General features: G+C 41.3%; 2 protein-coding genes across 5 annotated transcripts in view; one reads left to right on the top strand and one right to left on the bottom strand.

The window, feature by feature from the left end:
- Rsrc2 (arginine/serine-rich coiled-coil 2) overlaps positions 1-11216 on the bottom strand; it is a 22945-nt gene extending 11729 nt beyond the window's left edge. Inside the window, exons 1-5 of one of the 4 annotated variants that reach the window (XM_013023141.1) lie at positions 11091-11216; positions 6908-7010; positions 6078-6234; positions 4382-4425; positions 1911-2101 (exon numbers count right to left, since the gene is read on the bottom strand). In XM_013023141.1, coding sequence (XP_012878595.1) covers positions 1911-2101; positions 4382-4425; positions 6078-6234; positions 6908-6931 — 416 coding nt within the window. In that variant the 5' untranslated portion in view covers positions 6932-7010; positions 11091-11216. The other 3 variants (XM_013023142.1, XM_013023143.1, XM_013023145.1) reach the window with 3 other exon arrangements.
- A 305-nt stretch (positions 11217-11521) lies between these two features.
- The window catches only part of Kntc1 (kinetochore associated 1), a 69537-nt gene continuing 62018 nt past the window's right edge, over positions 11522-19040 (top strand). Inside the window, exons 1-4 of the mRNA XM_013023064.1 lie at positions 11522-11597; positions 14639-14803; positions 15943-16063; positions 18443-18508. Of these exons, the coding sequence (XP_012878518.1) occupies positions 14681-14803; positions 15943-16063; positions 18443-18508 (310 nt within the window). The 5' untranslated portion in view covers positions 11522-11597; positions 14639-14680. The remainder of the gene's footprint in view (positions 11598-14638; positions 14804-15942; positions 16064-18442; positions 18509-19040) is intronic.

Genomic DNA, 19040 nt, shown 5'->3' with positions numbered 1-19040 from the left:
AGCAAACCTAGGTCTGGCTGGAGTGGCAGCATGCCAACCAACAAAAAAAAAAAAAAAAAGAAGAGAAAACCTAGATAGGGATGCTAATGTGGCTTAGTGGTACAGTGCTTCCCTGGCATGTATGAAGAAGCCCTAGGTTAAATTCCTTAGGACCACATAAACAGAAAAAGCCTGAAGTGTCACTGTATCTGAAGTGGTAGGGTGCTATCCTTGAGCAAAAGCTCAGAGACAGTGCCCAGGCCCTGAGTTCAAGCCCCAGGAGTGGCAAAAAAAAAAACCAACAGCCGGGCGCTGGTGGTTCACAGCTGTAATCCTAGCTACTCAGGAGTCTGAGATCTGAGAATTGTGGTTCAAAGCCAGCCCAGGCAGGAAAGTCTGTGAGACTCTTATCTCCAATAAAACCACTAGAAAACCAGAAGTGGTGCTGTGGTTCAATCGGTAGAGCGCTCACCTTGAGCTGAAGAGCGCACAGACAGCGTCCAAGCCCAGAGTTCAAGTCCCATGACCAACAAAAGACAAAAAAAAACAAACCACCCAAAAACCTAGATAAAGCTGGTTGTCAGTAGAACCCTCCTGCAACTCTATCCTCTTGTCATGTTGAAATTGAGTATCCGGGTAGATGTATCACCCCTCCCCCACCTCATTACAAAGGAAGAAGTTAGATGTGGTGGCTTGTGCCTGTCACACCAGCTTAAGAGTGGTAATTTGGGTGCACTGCAATACAGGCGAAGTGGCAATGCAAAAATCAAGACCCAAATCTCAAATTATTCAGGAAAAAAAGGGGGGGCTGGGAATATGGTTCAGTGATAGTCCCTGCCTACTGGCTTCAGGTCCTGAGTTCAAACCATAGTATTGGTAAATAAAAAAATACTAGTTAAGGACCCAATATATTCTACATCAATGATGTGATAGCATTAATTGGTTTAAACTGTATAAAATAGTAGCCCATGGGGCTGGGAAGATGGCTCAGTGGTAGAGCGCTTGCCTTGCATGCATGAGGCCCTGGGTTCGATTCCTCAGCACCACATAAGAAAAAAGCCGTTAGTGGCGCTGTGGCTCAAGTGATAGAGTGCTAGCCTTGAGCTGAAGAGCTGAGGGACAGTGCCCAGGCCCAGAGTTCAGGCCCCATGACCGGACCAAAAAACCAAACAAACAAACAGTTTAGCAATAAAATTGTGGCTGGGAAGGTAGCTCAGTGGTAGAGTGCTTGCCTTGCATGCATAAGGCCCTGGGTTTGATTCCTCAGCACAACATAAATAGAAAAACCCAGAAGTGGTGCTGTGGCTCAAGTGGTAGAGCCCTACTCTTGAGCTGAAGAGCTGAGGGACCTCATCCAGGCCCAAAGTTCAGGCCCCATGACTGACAAAAACAAACAAACAAACAAAAAACAAGAAAAGCAAAGCACAAAAAGCTCTTGGACAGCAAATATGTCAAGAAATGATCAATTTCCTAAGGCCAAGTACACAATAATCCCAAGAGGAGGAATGACAGAGATCATAAGATTATTATTCCAGGATAGCCAAGGCAAAAAGTTAGTGAAACCGCATCTTAATACTCTGGACATGGTGGTGTGTGCCTGTCATCCAAGACATGTGGGAAGCATTAAGTAGGAGAACTGAAGTCCAGGCAAACTTGGGCCAAAAGCCTGAGAGTATGGGCCAAGTGGTAGAGAGTATCTGCTTTAGCGATCTGATGCCCTAAGTTCAAATATCACCAAAAAGGCCAATTTCCTAATGAAGTCTAGGCATGGTGTAATATGGCTACTAAAATTTTAAGATGGCATTAACTACATAATGAGATTTCAAAAACTAAAAGAATTTTTTGTGTTTGTGATGAAGTTAGTAAGATGCTTTCTGCAACTTCATGTTATTGGAAGGCACTTTTCAAAAGGTAACACTGAAACTACTTGCCTTTCGCGGGACCTAGATCTTGAGTGACTTCTCCCTCGTGATGACTTCCTTTCTTTGCGTTTATGTCTGTCCTCACCATTTTCAGATGAGTTTAGTCGTTCTCGTCCTTTATCAGAAGAATGCTCTTTGTCGTTATGTTCCTCAGACTTGTGTTTCTTAGAGGATTTATCTTTGGATTCATGTCTTCTTGCCTGTTTTAAGAAGAAGTTGGTTCTTTCAGGAAAATAGTGCAACAAAAAGAGTTAGTATGGGTATCAGAAGACAAAAATGTTGTGATGCAACATTAGTAACCTTAGGAGCGTGTGGCAAATAAAAAAAAATAAACCCTCTAGTTTCACATAACCCAAATGTTGTAGATGTAATTACTAATGTTTTTCTTTATAAACATCAAAAATGTAATTTGCTCCCCCAAATATTTTGAAGACCACCAAGCAATATTCAAAACAGAAATACTGAAAATCCATTACACCAAAGAGGAATCCCTGATGTATATTTTATGTAAAAGAATGCAAATCATGTATATACATCAACTTCTAGATCCAGAATACCTAGTAGTACATTTAAAATTTAAGTAATAATGGAGTTACTAAGAATAAATGCATCAGAAGGGCATTTCTAATTAAACAGTGAAGTATAATTAAGTTTACTAAAAGGAATATTTTCTAGCACAGTAGTATGCCTTAGCCAAGTCTTTTGTTTTAATGTCTAAACTGAAGTAATTACTATTCCTGTAATACCTTTAGTAGCCAGAGGGTTTTATTACATTTCCTGCACTTAAGGTAGAAAATGGCAACTTCATTAATTTTCAAGAAATAAAATCACACAATCACAAAGTCATCATGTAATGCACACTCTGAAATTTTGAAACCAAGTTTTTCACATCATATGCATTCAGAGACTTGGCTAAAATCAACTCCAAGATTAAGTCTCCACTCTACCACTGCAATACCAAAACCTGTAGTACGTGCTAAGTATTATAATTTCCCTCATTAGGATTTGTTAAACTCATCTTGCACTTAAAAGCTTAAAATCCCAAACTTCTCATGATCATGAAAATTTAAATCCACAAAGAAACTTAGATCCTAATTTCATCCTCTTACTCTATATATGTAAGTTCAACTAAGATCTGTAGACACCTAACACAGTAGTTGAACTGCACCTGGAACCCATGATTTTCTGATGCCCAGGCCACTACTTCATCACCATATAACATTTAGTTCTCAAAAATAGGTCATTGTCATATTTCTTTCAACTTATGATTAACTTTTCTTAAAATAAAAAAACTAGCCAATCATTTGGAACATGCATGATGATATATCTGAAAACAATCATGGTCATTTTTATTTTGCAGAAAAAGAGAGACCTGGAGACAAAAACTAAATTTTAGTTTCATGACCAGTTCTCTATAATATGACCTTAGGAAAAAACTTCCTTTACTTTTGCCATTTTAATGGCAGCCTAGAAAAACTTTAAATGGTTAAACTTCCAGAGGTTTTAGCGCTTACTTCAAATTTCAAACATAACATTACTATTAATTTTTAAAAAGCATTAAAACCCTTAACTGATTTAAGATATATTTAAGGGAAATAGGAGTTTGAATGACTAATAGTTACCTTATCATGAAGTAGGCTTATTATTTTGCTATCTGAGTCTGCAGCGTCTTCAGTTCAGTCTCTTCGCGCATTAGCACGCTGAGTATGATTTATTATAGAAATGTTATCATGTGAGCTAAACAAATAGTCATTTTCATAAAAACTCTCCTACATTAAAATTTTAACAGAGCTTCCATTAAGGGGGTGGGGGGAGGTGAAGTCCCTGCTTATATTAGTTTTAAGAATCCCTTGCCCAGCCCCCATCAACTCTTCCCTTTGTTACTTTGCTCTTCCTTGTTGGCTTATTCCTTAAGTTCTCAGGTGGGAAAGGCTACTTAACTGCCCTGCAACAGTCAGTCTTGCCTCTTCAAGTCACTGCCACCTTCCAGCTGTCACTTACATACCTTTATGGTTAATTGAATACTAGTAGAGCAACTGAATTAGTTGTACTAAAGAAGAGAGAACTCTCATCATCTTTCCTGAAGAAAAAGTAGCTCACACCTAACTAGTGTACTGTTACTTTTTAAAGGCTAGCTCCAAAACTCCTGAGCAGCCATCAGGCATGAGACAACTCAGGACCTCATGGTAATGGAAGCTCTGTGTGACCGGCTAGAAAACCAGTAATATTCTTCATATGAAAATTTTATTGTGAATATTTTCACAATACACCAAAATTAAGTTTCTGAAGATACTTTTCACATGAATTATGTTCTGGAAAAATGATGAATCCAAATCATGCTTATTTTATATAACCCAATTAAACCTTTAAAATCTCAAGTTTTGGTACTTACCTTCGCAAGTCACACAGTCACACAAACATTTCTATCAGACAGTTTCTAAGTATTTTAAATTACCTATTCACTACAAAGTTTTAATTACCTCTTTGCTTCTGCTCCGGCTCCTATGTTTTCTTCCTTCATTATCTGTGAACACACAATATAAAACATACCATAAACAAAGATGTGGAAACCTTGTATGTTATAACAATTCCAACACTGTATAAAAACAATTTCCAGAATATTTGGCTAATTACAGACTAATTTCTATTTATCCTCTAACATCTATTCTTTATATGGAAGAGTAAGATTATTCTATATTAACAGTGTGTATGTGAAGGAATTAAACAACTTTTCAACAAACCAAAGAATAACCAAGAATATATAATACCTAAATGTAGAAACAAGGGTTAAATGGCTAAAGTTTAATCACAACTTTAAAACTTAAGAGACTAGAGTCTTGGCTCAAGTGTTAGAGGGGCTGTCTAACAAGTGTGAGACCTTGAGTTCAAACAATAGGCCCATCAAAAACTAACATAAAATTTCAGTACTAGTTTACATCTCACCTTACCTTTTCAAGAGGGGTATTTTTGTTGTTATTTGTTTCAGGGTGCTGGGAATAAAAATCAGATCCTTTTATGTGATAGGAAAGTACTCTACCACTAAAACCCAGCACAGCTGAGTTTTAAAAAATGCCAAATGGGCTGGGGATTTAGCCAAGTGGAAGAGCACTTGACTGGCAAGGGCCAGGCCCTGAGTTCAGTCTTAAGATTGGGAGGGGGAGGGGGTGGAAAGAGGGGCGGGCACATTTGTAACCCTAGCTGCTCCGGAGCCTAAGATGCAAGAACTGAAGTTCAAAACCCAACCTGAACAAGAAAAGTCCATGAGACCCTTATCTCCAATAAAGTACCAAAAAAAAACAAGTAGAGCTGTGGCTCAAGTAGTAGAGCACTAGTTTTGAAAAAAAAAAAAAAGCCATCAGAATTAGTGCCCAGGTCAAGTTCAAGCCCCAGGATCCACACATACACGTAAGCGTGTGTGTACGCGCACACACGTACATGCACACTTCAACACCATGCCTTCTGTTTGTTTCTTTTCTCTCTCTCCCTTCCCCAAAGTACAAGAATATGCAACATTTGGGAATATTAAACTTCTTGCTTCGGGAACATTTTAACATAGGCTTTGGATATATATAGCTCAATGTAGATAGTGTAGCATGTGCAAGGCCCTTGTTTCAGGCTCATCTCTGGGGAAAAAAAAACTGAAAATAGGTTCCAATGAAACAACAAAAATTCAAAATATTCTTTTTTTTTTCTTTTTTTTTTGGTCAGTCGTGGGGCTTGAACTCTGGGCCTGGGCGCTGTCCCTCAGCTCTTTAGCTCAAGGCTAGCGCTCTACCACTTGAGCCACAGTGCCACTTCCGGCTTTTTTCTTTTTGCTTATGTGGTGCTGAGGAATTGAACCCAGGGCCTTGAGCATGCAAGGCAAGTACTCTACCACTGAGTCACCTTCCCAGCCCTCAAAATATTCTTATTTATTTCAAAAGATGCTCAAGTTCAAAATAATGTATTACTATCTAGACTATACTTATGAAGTCTGGACACCCACAAGATAGTTGGAATACTATTTTGCCAATGTTGATAGATTTAATTGCAAATATCTGAAGTTAATATATCTGCATAGGACATTTTAGTTTCTCACAAGGAAAAAATTCTCCAGAAAATAATCAATACATCTTCATTACCCATTTTCAATTAGTAGGAGACACATTAATTTTACAAACCAAATTTACTTCTTACCCGACTTTCGTTTTCTTTCTCTTGACCTTGATCGTGATCTTGAATAATGATGTTTTGAGGCTCTAGGAGAAACAGATACATCTGACTGTTCTTTTTTCTTTTCATTATCTGGGGATGTCTTTTCTGGGACTAGTCCATCTCGTTCTGTATCACTAGCCTAAAAGTTAAAATAAAAATTAAAGATCTCAATTTACATTTAAAATGACACCAATTTCTTTTATCTTTTTGAGTGAGAGCCTCCCTATATAATCCAATCTGGTCTTGAACATGTGAACTTTTTACTTTCCCCATCCTCAATGCTAGGGACTATAGGTCTATACCACTAGGCCCTGCTGTTTCCAATTCCTTAAAAGGGTGAAAAATGAGGATAGTTACCCTTAAGTTCCAGCCAAAATCAATCAATCAGAACAACTAATTTCCTAGTAGGGATGTGTGTGGTAGAATAAAATAGGCATGACACAAAATGGCTAATTTGATATCAAAGAGATGTGTGTAATTAAGAGTTCAATTTCTAAATTATTACTTGTCATTTTCTGTGCCTTGTATTTACTGAATCCAGGGGCTCTTCATACACTGGGTAGGTGTGCTGCCACAGAGCTATACCTTTAGTTACTTTTAAAACAAAATGATAAAAGGCTCCAACCATTTTCAATAAACATTCAGAAGCATTACCATTACTTATATTGTAATTCATTCATTAACTTGGAAAACACTGAAAAGGCATTTATAATGAGCTGTTAAAAAAAGTTCAGAGACTCAAGACAGTAAGATATTACAACTTAGGGAATGCTTCTAAATACTATATATGAGTAAACAGAAAATTAACTTACCTGAGAACTCAATCTTAATTTCATTAACCCTCTTTAAAGAAAACAGCCCTTGGCACAGAGGTGCAGCAAAATAGCGTCTGCCTCTCCTCATTTATGCTCTGGGCTGTGGAAACATTAAGTTGTTTCTGCTTTAAAGCATCTTATAAGCACTTATTACAATATAAATTTTATTTTGTAGTTCTGAGGATCAAACATAGGGCCTCATGCATGCTAGTCAAACATTCTTACCACTGACTTACATCCCCAGGGCCCTTACAACCAAGCAGAGTTGAGGCCCTGCGTTCAAGCTTGTTACTGGCCCCTAAAAACAAATTAAAATATATAATTTCTCAGAAACCCAATTTACCTAATGGTAAATTCTTTCTTTCTTTCTTTTTTTTTTGGTCGGCCGTGGGGCTTGATCTCTGGGCCTAGGCACTGTCCCTGAGCTCTTCAGCTCAAGGCTGGCTCTCACTTCTGGTTTTCTGGTGGTTTATTGGAGATAAGAGTCTCTAGTGGTTTACTGGAGATAGGAGTCTCTCGGTCTTTCCTGCCCAGGCTGGTTTTGAACCTTGATCCTCAGATCTCAGCCTCCTGAGTAGCTAGGATTACTGGTGTGAGCCACCAGTGCCAGCATAAATTTCTTCATACTGTAAATATCAGTAGTATTCTAAGTTACAGAAGGCAATTATCTGCTGTTCTCCTAACACAGCAATCAACAGAGAAATGACTTTCAGTCATCAGGTTCCCATTAAAATATTTCTGACTAGAGATATAGGTCAGTGGTGAAGCACTTGCCCAGTATGCATGGTGCTGGGTTCAATCTCCATTACTGGGGGGGGGGAAGTGTGTGGCTCCACTGAATTGTGTGGTCCAAAGTTCAAGAGAAAGAAACGGGGGTGGGGGGGGAACCTGGCTGCATGGCTCAAGGCCAAGTTCAAACCCTGGTACTATGCCCCCCAAAAGTGAAAAATAAAAGCAGGGAGTAATGGGAAAAGGCTTCAAGGCAAACCAGAATTTGAAAATTCTCTGGAGTCCAATTTTGATTAAAGGGAATAAAACAAACACAGTACACATAGGGAGCTGACAGCTTGGCAGGGGCTGGCAGACTGATCTGTACCGTTTTTGAGCAAGAATGACTTTTTACATTCTTAAAGGAGTTAAAAAGCAAGCAACATGAGATAGCATGTCACCCACAAAAATCAGTGTTTACCATGTGCTCTTTACAGAAAAAGTTTACCAACTTCTCACTTAGAACACAACAAGAAATCTGGATTGAACAGTGAATCCTTACGCACTCTTGGGCAGAAAGAAATCACATGACGACCAGCATCTTCCCTTAGGAAGATTTAGTCCAGAAAATAAACATCAAGCAAAATAAAGGAGATGGATGTAATGACAAATACTTATAATCCTAATCTTTGGGAGGCTGAGGCAAGAGCTCCGGAGTCTGAATTGGCCTAGGCCACCTGGTGAGACCCTACCTCAAACACCCAACAAGTAGGGAGGAGTCTCACACTTGTCTTTACAGATGAGATGTAAGGATTGCTTTCGCTTTAAGTCAGTACAAGCAGAAAAGCTGGCAAGACTCCAAATACAATTAACTCGAAAAAAATGAGGGACTGGAGGTGTGGCCCAAGTGCCAGCAGTTAGTAAGAAAGGCCAGAGTGAGACACCCTGTTCATGGCCAAGAACTGGTTAAAACAAACAAACAAAACACCATACTATGTCAGAAACCTATGCTAGACTCCAGCAATAAAACGATACAGTAAAAAGGAAAGATTTATACTTTGAGGAAACAACACAGGCGAGGTTCTCATTTCAGTACCCAAGTACTTCTTTCTCCTGTATAAGGACTTTGTAGAATCATACAGATGAAATCAGCAACAGCTAAAACAATACTTCTTCGTCTCCTTGTGGTATGTCTACACTTAGTAATATATGGTACCATTTGATAATGATTCACAATATGAACATTTGTTTTCAGCATTACTCTTCCATGCTTAATGACTATTTCAGATTAGTCTATTACATGCCTAGTGCTATCTTACATCTAGAAAATAAAAGTACTAGGTACCAGTGCCTGTAATCTGAGCAGGAGACTGAGATCTGAGGATCACAGTGCAAAGCCAGCCCAGGCAGTAAAGTCAAGAAACTTTTATCTCCAATGAACCACCAAAAAGCAAAAGTGGAGCTGTGGCTCAAGTACTAGAGCACAAGCATTGAAAAAAAAAAAAGTTCAGGGACAGCACACAAACTGAATTCACGCCCCAAACCAACACAAAACTTTATAAAGTACTTGAGCTAGACGCCAGTAGTTCACACTTGTAACCCTAGCTCTCAGGAGGGTGAGATGTGAGATTGCGGTTTGAAGCCAATTGGAGAAAGAAAGTCCATGAAATTCTTATCTCCACTAAAACTACCAAAAAAGCCAGAAATGTAGCTGTACTTCAAATGTTCAAGCACTAGCCTTGAGCACAAAAACTCAGACCGTGCCCAAGCCCAGAATTCAAGCCTTATCACTGGCACCACAAAAAAAGTACTTGAAATCCGAACCACAGATACATGTCATTGATTTTCTTCTTACTCTGTAGCTGGCCTACATCTTGCAATCTATCCTCTTCAGTCTCCAAAGTGCTGAGATCATAGGCATGCCCAGTCTCACTTACTATTCAGAGCACCAAAAGTAGACCTGAAAACAACTTTTTTCTAGGTAAGATAACACTGGGCCCAGGCACTAAGTTTTCAGTCAATGGCTTATTTGGCTCCCTATGTAGCAGCATGAAAGCTGGCAAGAGAAAAATCACTAGCTGGCACAGGGTATTAACCAGATATTTTTATCTGAAAAATACTAAAGAACAAAAACCATCCTACCACTAAATAGAAATGAAGTGTTAAACTTATTTCCACGAAGACATTTTGTAGTATGTATAATGGAGATACCTAGAAAAAAATTAAATCAAACAGCACCACTACTCTGAAAATGTAAGCTTTATTTTAACTTAATAGATATCTAGATTTAACAGTACTAACTATAAAACAGCTTTCTACTTATTATTGTGTAAATCCATAAGTCACCTTTGTCCCCTCCACTTTATCTTGAAAACCCTGGTAGGGCTTGTAACATTATTCTAATCATTATTCCAGTGCAAAGAAGTATTCTAGGCCACTTTTCCAAGGGTTTGTCTTTTTATTGGAAGAGGCACTGCAGAAACAAATGTTTTTCACTTTCTAAACTACTGAAGCCTAGGAAAAAAATAACACTACTTTTTACTTAAATGTATACTGAGGTCCAAAACACCAAGCAAAGAAAAAAGTCAATCAGATCTACAAGTAACAAGCAACCCGCCAGCCATCCCTGTGAAATCCTGTCAAGAAAATTCAATTAGGTGTGGGGAATGGAAGGTAAAGAGACCATTCAGCCTTTTCTACTTTCCGATGATTAGTAACAGTTAACCTGTCATCTGACAGCCTTATTTGTTTCTGGCCAGTAAAAAAAGGAGTCAAGTACACAATAACGTGATTCATCAGAAACGGGTATCTTAAGCGGGAATGGTAGCTCCTATCCAGGTGGACGAAAGGGTTCTGAAGTTCAAAGACACAAGGCTGGAGACAGGACTCGAAAGTGATTCTCAAAGGCTTCCCAGGTCGCCTAGGCAGCCGTGGAGCTGGGACCCGGGCAGCGCCCAGACAGGCTGCACCCGGCGTGCGCTCCGCGGCGAGCTCAGGGCCCCCAGCCGAGGACCGAGCCCGGCGGGGTGGCCGGACACGGCATCTCACTCGGTGCACGCCTGCAAGCCCAGGCTTCTGGGCTCCACACGCCTTTTTAAAACAACTTTTTCTAGACGCTTCTCCCCGCTGCACACAGAAGCTTCTTAAGCCCTGAGAAAACTCCCAATCAATCACTGGCCACAATCAGCTACGCTGGAGCCTCCCCAGGGCCCAAAGGAGCAGGGGGGCTGGCAAGGAGATGGGAAAAGTTCCGGGAGGGGGGGAAGGAAATCCCTGCGGCTCCCCACCCCTATCCACACGGCCCGACTTCCCCCTCCCTACGCCAGGGAGCCATGATGGCGGGTGCAGACGAAGGCCGCGGCGCCATTTTGTCCACACGGGCGGACAACAGCTTTGGGAACCGTTTCCCCACTCTTTTAGAAAATAGCAGGAAAAAGGTCCCCGGTTTTGAACCCCCGAGTCTGGTACTTACCGCCATGGTTGAGAGTCCCAGCCGCTAAGGCGCGGCCTCCACTAGCCGCGTTCAACAGTACCGGCCACCACCAAGCTTCGCCACGGACTAAATAGCTCGCGCGAAAGACCCGGATGGCACAAAAGAGACGAGGCCCGTCCGGTCGCGCAGCTTGCTGGGAGGAAAAAAAGGGGGGGGGAGGTGGTGATAAGTGTTTCTATAGCAACGCGATACGAGGTGGTGATTGGTTGGTCTTCCGAAGAGTGCCCAAGAAGGGCGTGTCCAAGAATACTCCGGAGAATACTCGCTGGGCGCGTATGGAAATGAACGCGATCTAGGGTGGGGCCGCTTCCTAGTTCGCGTGTTTACTAATTTTGGCCTCTTCCAGTCGCCGTAGCAGGGGGTTGGCCCGGGCGTGTTCCCGCCAATTCAAACCCACGGCGTGGAACCTAGTTTGGGGGGCGGTTGTGAGTTAGGAGGAGAAGCCTGGGGGCCGGCGCGTTCCTTTGTAAGTTTCTTCAGTCCCAGGTGAGGGGGGCAGGTGCGCAGTCGCCGAGAGCTCGGGGTTGCTAGTGGGGAGTGGAAATCATCCAGCTCCAGCCCCTTTGAGGTGTTTCGCCGGGAGGAGGATGGAATGGGGTCTGTCAGTCCGTCCGAGGGCATTGGTAGATGGAAGCGTCCCTGGCAAGGTCTCGGCTGTAATGTTAGATTCGCCAATGCGTTCTTCCGCTCGTTGTGGGTGCTGTCAAAATGTCGGAGACCCTCTCGCAGGTTAGCTTAGTACCCTGCCCGCCCTCGCCGTGCCCTGAGGAGGGGATCCAGTCTCCAGCCCGGCCTCTCCCCCTCCGTCTTCTAGAAGGCCGCCGACTCATCCCAGCTCCTAGGCCCTGTTCCCCAGACAGCTTCACTGTCCCCCTTCAGCTTGGCATAGTTGGCTTCTTGTCATTCAGGCCTCCGCTCAGAGGGTACCCCCTTCCCTCCCCAAACAGGCCCATAAACCGACTCTCCCAGTTCATCTGAGCTCTCTTCCTTCAAAACAGTAAGCACTGTTAGGAAGTATTGGTGCATTTTAAGTCTATTGTATTTATCTATTTTTTTTTTTTTGCCAGTCGTGGGGCTTGAACTCTGGGCCTGGGCGCTGTCCCTCAGCTCTTCAGCTCAAGGCGAGCGCTCTACCACTTGAGCTACAGCGCCACTTCCGGTTTTCTGGTGGTTTATTGGAGATAGGAGTCTCAAGGTCTCTCCTGCCCGGGCTGGCTTTGATCTCAGCCTCCTGAATAGCTAGGATTACAGGCGTGAGCTACCAGCGCCGGCTTTATCTATTTATTTTGTATATGCCACCACTGGTATTGAACTCAGGGCCTGACCTTTTTTGCTCAAGGCTGGTACTCCACCACTTGAGCAACAGCTCCACTTCTGGTTGAGTGTGTGTGTGTGTAATTGGTGATAAGACTCTCACAGACTTTCCATCCTCTTTATATATGTGCATCTTTTTATTATTATTATTATTATTATTATTTGGTTGGTCTTGGGGCTTGAACTCTGGACCTGAGTGCTGTCCCTCAGCTCTTCAGCTCAAGGCACTTCCGGTTTTCTAGTGGTTTATTGGAGATAAGAGTCTGACGAACTTTCCTGCCCAGGCTGACTTTGAACCAGGATCCTCAGATCTCAGCCTCCTGAGTAGCTAGGATTACAGGCGTGAGCCACTGGCGCTCGGCTGTGTACACCTTTTATATTGTTGGGAGGCACTCTAACAATTAAAAGTGGACGTAGACTTAAGTCCACTTATTTGCTCTTTATGTGCTTTAGGTGACTGGTCAATTATTTAACTGTCCTGTGTTCCTAAACTTTAAAATGTATTGGGCAGATTAAAGGAATAAAACATTAAAATTTCTAGACACAAGAACATGTGAAATATGGTAACTTTTTGATGTGCTTTCCACAAGATTATAAACTTCATAGGGCAAGGGCTGGGAAGTTGGCTCAGTGGTAGAGTGCTTGCCTCACATGCATTAGGCCCTGGGTTCAATTCCTCAGCACCAGGGCTGGGAAGGTGGCTCAGTGGTAGAGTGCTTGCCTCACATGCATGAGGCCCTGGGTTCGATTCCTCAGCACCACATAAGCAGAAAATGCTGGAAGTGGTACCATGGCTCAAGTGGTAGAGTATACTAGCCTTGAGCTGAAGAGCTGAGGGACAGTACCCAGGTCCAGAGTTCAGGCACCATGACTAGCAAAAACAACAACAACAACAATTCCTCAGCACCATATGAGGATTGTGGTTCAAAGCCAGCCCAGACAGGAAAGTCCGTGAAACTCTCCCCCCAACCCCCCTTCCCCGGTCGTGGGGCTTGAACTCTGGGCCTGAGTGCTGTCCCTCAGCTCTTCAGCTCAAGGCTAACGCTCTACCACTTGCTATAGCCCCACGTCTGGTTTTCTGGTGGTTTTATTAGAGATCAGAGTTTCACAGACTTTCCTGCCCAGGCTGGCTTTGAACCTTGATCCTCAGATCTCAGCCTTCTGAGTAACTAGGATTACAGGCATGAGTCACTGGCGCCTGGCCGTGAAATTATTATTTTTTTGTTTTGTTTTTTTTTTTTCAATTATGGGCCTGGGGCTGGGAAGGTGGCTCAGTGGTAAGAATGCTCGCCTTGCATGCATGAGGCCCTGGGTTCGATTCCTCAGCACCACATAAGCAGAAAAAGCCGGAAGTGGCACTATGTCTCAAGTGGTAGAGCGCTAACCTTGAGCTGAAGAGCTCAGAGATGGTGCCCAGACCCAGAGTTCAGGCCCCACGACCCACAACCGACCAAAATAAATAAATAAATAAAACAAATTCAATTATGGGCCTGGACACTGTTCCTTAGCTCTTAGCTCAAGGTTAGTGCTCTACCATTTGAGCCACAGAGCCACTTCTGGCTTTTTTTGCTTATGTGGTGCTGAGGAATCGAACCAGGGCCTCATGCTTGCAAGCCAAGGACTCTACCACTGAGCCACCTTCCCAGCCCCCCAGTCATGAAATTCTTATCTCCAGTAAACCACCAGAAAACTGGAAGTGGTGATGTAGCTCAAGTGGTAGAGTGCTAGCCTTGAGCTGAAGAGCTCAGGGACAGTGCCCAGGTCCAGAGTTCAAGCCTCACGACCGACAAAAATAAATACTGTGAAATGTTTAATGGACTTTAAAACATCTACTTTGAGCTATCCCAAGAAGTATGACTTCAGAAACAAGGTTCTTTATTGCTACACTAATTAACGATTTGTTTTGATTAAAAACTTGGTATAATTTCAAGCAGTTTGAGCACAAGAAATATTAGAAGCTCTGAGATACAGAGTAAATTCAGACTTGTTGGTTTGTGTTTATAAACCAATGTGTTTTCTGGTGAAATTCATGATCTATTTTCATTTATTTTATTGGTCCAAAGTATCTAGTGAGCATAGAAATAATATACAGACTCTTCCAAAGTATTGATATGTTTTGTTTTTGTGTTTTGAGCAAGGCTTTTCATTTCCTAAGGAACTAGATTCTGTTTTGTACAAGAGAATGTGGACTGTATTTTCACATGTTATTATAGGGAAGACAGAACTTCCTGACTCAGAAAGACAATCTTGGAAACATGTGGAATGATATTGAGCTACTAACAAGTGATGACACCGGAAGTGGCTATCTGAGTGTTGGTTCAAGAAAAGACACTGCTTTGTACCAAGTAGATTTGCTTGTGAAAATCTCCTCTGAAAAGGTAGTGTTTTTCACAGTGACTGGTTCACTCATGGATGTTACAATATGATATATGAAATTGTGCCTATTAGGCCTAGAAGCAAGATAAATGTTTTAAGAATGAATATATTTCATTCACTTATTCATTAATTCAATATATTTATTCATTTATAAGGGAACATTTATTCATTGTGATTCCCGCAGATTGGTTTCCTTGAGTACTAGAGACTGAGCATTATAGGCAAGTGCTCCGTGACTCCATGATGGCTCCTAGCTGTTTTGTTATTTTGTTTGGATTTTTGCTCTAGGACAGTGCTCTACCACTTGAGCCAAGCACCGCTTCTAGCTTTTTTCATGCTTAATTGGAGATAAGAGTCTCCTGGTCTTTCCTGCCCTAGCTGGCTTAAAACTGGGATTCTCAGATCTTAGCCTCCTGATTAGCTAAGTGCTTGCACCTAGCCTGGATGATTTTTTTTTTCTTTTTTTTTGTCTGAGACCAGGACTTTGGTTTTCCTCATTGGCTAGCACTCTACTACCTGAAACCAGACCTACTTCCCATTTTGGTCAGGGCCTGTGTGCTGTCTCCGAGCTTTTTCACTCAGGGCTAGCTCTCTATCACTTTGAGCCATAGTACCATTTCCCGTCTCCTGGTAGTTAATTGGAGATAAGAGTCTGACAGACTTTCCTTCCTGAGCTAGCTTTGAACCTCTATCCTCAGATCTCAGCTTCCTGAGTAGCTAGTATTACAAGGTGTGAGCTACTGGTCACTGGCTCACAGATGATTTTTTTTGGTCAGTTGGGGGCTTGAACTCTGGGCGCTGTCCCTCAGCTGTTCAGCTCAAGGGTAGCCCTCTACCACTTGAGCCACAGTGCCACTTCTGCTTTTTCTGTTTATGTGGTGTTGAGTCAAACCCAGGGCCTCATGCATGCGAGGCAAGCACTCTACCACTGAGCCATCTTTCCAGCCCCTATCAGATGAATTTTTAAGATATACCATACAAAGAAAACCTTGATGTTTAACTAACTAGATAGACTAAAAAAAAAATGTATTGTCTGGTGACATTTGGAAGTTGGATGTTTGAGTATATGAGAATACTATTGATAAATGCTATTAAACTTGTGTAAATATATTAATTTTGATTATGGTTTGCTGTCGTGTAGGCCTCATTAAATCCAAAGATAAAAGCATGCAGCTTAAATGATGGGTTTATAATTGTAGCTGACCAATCAGTGATACTACTGGACAGTATTTGTAAATCACTTCAATTACATCTTATATTTGGTAAGTCTAATATAATGCAACACATTGAAAGTTAAATATATCTTGCTTACAATTTCTGGCTGGTTTTAACCCAAATTGTTTCTAAGAATTAGAAGTAAATGAATTTCAAGAAAATGTTGAGTAGTTTTCTCTTGTTGGGCACTAGACTCAAAAGATACTGAGATAGTTTTTCCCTCAGTATTTTTCAGGGGCACATACATTTAAAACAATAACTAACTTTACTTGTATGGTTTGTGTGTTAGCATACATCGGGGCCCATTTGTGTTCAAGTACTTGAATCTTAGACATATTTTCAATATTATGGGCAGGTATTTAAATGCTTTTTTAGGATAATACTATTATAAAAAACTTGTCAGAAACTTAAACATTAATTCTTAGAATTAAAGGCCTTTAGGTACATGTGAACATGAACCTAAGAATACTGTAGGTGATAGTATACACTCAGTTCTAGTACTTGGTAGGGTTTTTTTTTTTATCTTTTTTGGTGATGTTGGGGTTTTGAACTCACTGTCTTGTGCTTGGTAGGCAGGTACTCTTCCACTTGAGCCATTCCTGCTGCTCAAATTCCCATATTTAGGAGATTAAGGCAGGAGAATTTCAAGTCTGAGGCTAACCTGGGCTACATAGTATGACCTTGTCTCAAAAGGATCTAAAGTGAGCTGGATGCCTGTGGCTCATGCCTATAATCCTAGCTACTCAGGAGGCTAAGATCTGAGGATCATGGTTCAAAACCAGCCCCAGCAAGAAAGCCCTTGATACTCTTTATCTCCAATGAACTACTAAAAAAGCCAGAAGTGTAGTTGTAGCTAAAGTGAGATTGCTGGTTTGACCAAAAGAAGCTCAGGGGACAGCACCCAGGCCCTGAGTTCAAGCCCCAGGTCCAGCACACACATATACCCAGATCTAAACTGGACACTAGTGGCTCATGACTGTAATCCTAGCTACGCAGGAAGTTGAGATCCAGAGTTTTGAAGTTCAACTAGCCCTGCAGAACAGTCCTTGAGACTCTATCTTCAAAATAAACAGCCAAAAGCAGGGCTGGAGGCGTGATGCCCTGAAGTCAAACCTCAGTACTGTCAAGAAAAAAACAAAACAGACTAACCTAAGTGACAAGTCTGTAGTTGTGTGAAAGTTATTTCTGTCCAGAGTAAAAATTATTTGAGAAAGATTTCTATTGGGAGTATTTACATGAGAACTTAGACAACTAAAAATCAAGTAAAAAAGCAAGAAACTCCTATATGTGAAGTCTCCCCTGATCAGTCCACAGATTTATTGTTTTGCCAGTGATTTAGAGTAATTTCTATTCATAATGCAACCACACACTATGTATCTCTTATTCTATCCTGTCAGTTACCTGAGCTTGCTGTTGATAAATACAGTCAAGCTTTTTTTTTTTTGGTCGTGGGGCCTGAACTTTGGGCCTGGGCGCTGTCCCTCAGCTTTTCAGCTCAAGGCTAGCGCTCTACCACTTGAGCCACAACACCACTTCTGGCTTTTCCTACTTATGTGGTGCTGAGGAATTGATCCCAGGACTTCAGGCATGCAAGGCAAGCGCTCTACGGAGCCACCTTCCCAGCCCCACAGTCAAGCTCTTACCAGCTGATGCTCATTTAAGCTGTGCCCATTGACTGGAATTTAGCTAATTTTGTTACCTCCTTTAAGTCTTTTTTAATGTTCTAACACTGTAAAATGTATGATTTTTCCAATCTCTATTCTTTTTTCTCTCTTTCCCTCTCTCCTTCCCTCTCTCCTTCCCTTTCTCCTTCCCTCCTTCCTTCCTTCCTTTGTTTCTTGTTTTCTCTTTTTCTCTCTCTCCCTTTCTTTCTTTGTACCCATACTGGGGCTTGATCTAAGGGCATAGGTGCTGTCCATTAGCTTTATCTCTCAAGGCTAGGGCCCTACCACTTGAACCACAGCTCTACTTTCAGCTTTTAATTGAGAGATAAAGTCTAACAGGTTTCCTGCCCAGGCTGGCTTAGAACCACAATCCTTAGATCTCAGCCTCCTGAGTAGCTAGGATTACAAGCGTGATTCACTAGTACTAGCCCCAAACTTCTTTTTCTAGAACACTTACTATCTTTTTCCAGGACTAATAATTTGCTTATTATGTTAATTACTTAGGATTTGATATCTGTGATGGCAGGAATATTGTTAACTTCAGACATCAGCAATAGGCCTTAGAACAATGTTTACTTAATATATGGTAAATGCTTCAAAATATTTATGGACCAAGTAAAAGTAGTATTCTTTTTCTTGATGACTTTTCTTCTGAAATATTTAGAACTAAGCCTGATCTGTGGCTTTCTTATAACAAAATTTGCATTTTTTAAAAATTGAAAATTTTTTCAAGGAAGCTTAATTTTTATTTGAAATTTTCAGATACTGTAGTGGACGTAGTTGGCCTGTGTCAAGAAGGAAAGTTTCTCTGGGTGGGGGAGAGAAGTGGCAACGTACATCTTATTCATGTGACATCAAAGCAAATATTATTCACTAATGTAAGTCTGCATGTTTTTTGTTTTTCTAAATAATTTCTTAGACAACTCAAACTCAAGCCATTACTTGTTTAAAGTGAAGAGAATCACTTTATATTAACTTTAAGAAATAGAGCTGGGATGTAGCTAAGTGGCAAAGCGCTTGCCTAGCAAGTACAACGTCCTGGGTTCAATCCCCAGTACCAAAAAAGAAAAGACAAAAAAAAATACAGTTAAAAAAAAGAAAAAGAAATATACCTCAGAAACATTAGAAGTGCAAAATTGAAAAATTAGGCTTTGAAGCTTTTTAGTATACATGTCCATCCTCAAATTAAAGTGTTTAGAATAATTATAAACAGAATTATTGGTGATGATATTCAGTAATACTAGGGTTTTAAAATAGTAGCCCATGGGGCTGGGAAGATGGCTCAGTGGTAGAGCGCTTGCTTTGCATGCATGAGGCCCTGGGTTCGATTCCTCAGCACCACATAAGCAAAAAGAAAAAA

This window comes from Dipodomys ordii, unplaced genomic scaffold, assembly GCF_000151885.1.
Source record: "Dipodomys ordii isolate 6190 unplaced genomic scaffold, Dord_2.0 Scaffold66, whole genome shotgun sequence".
In the NCBI taxonomy this organism is placed as follows: domain Eukaryota; kingdom Metazoa; phylum Chordata; class Mammalia; order Rodentia; family Heteromyidae; genus Dipodomys; species Dipodomys ordii.
The sequence above is the reverse complement of the archived record's forward strand: the minus strand, read 5'-3'. Positions and strand labels throughout refer to the sequence as shown.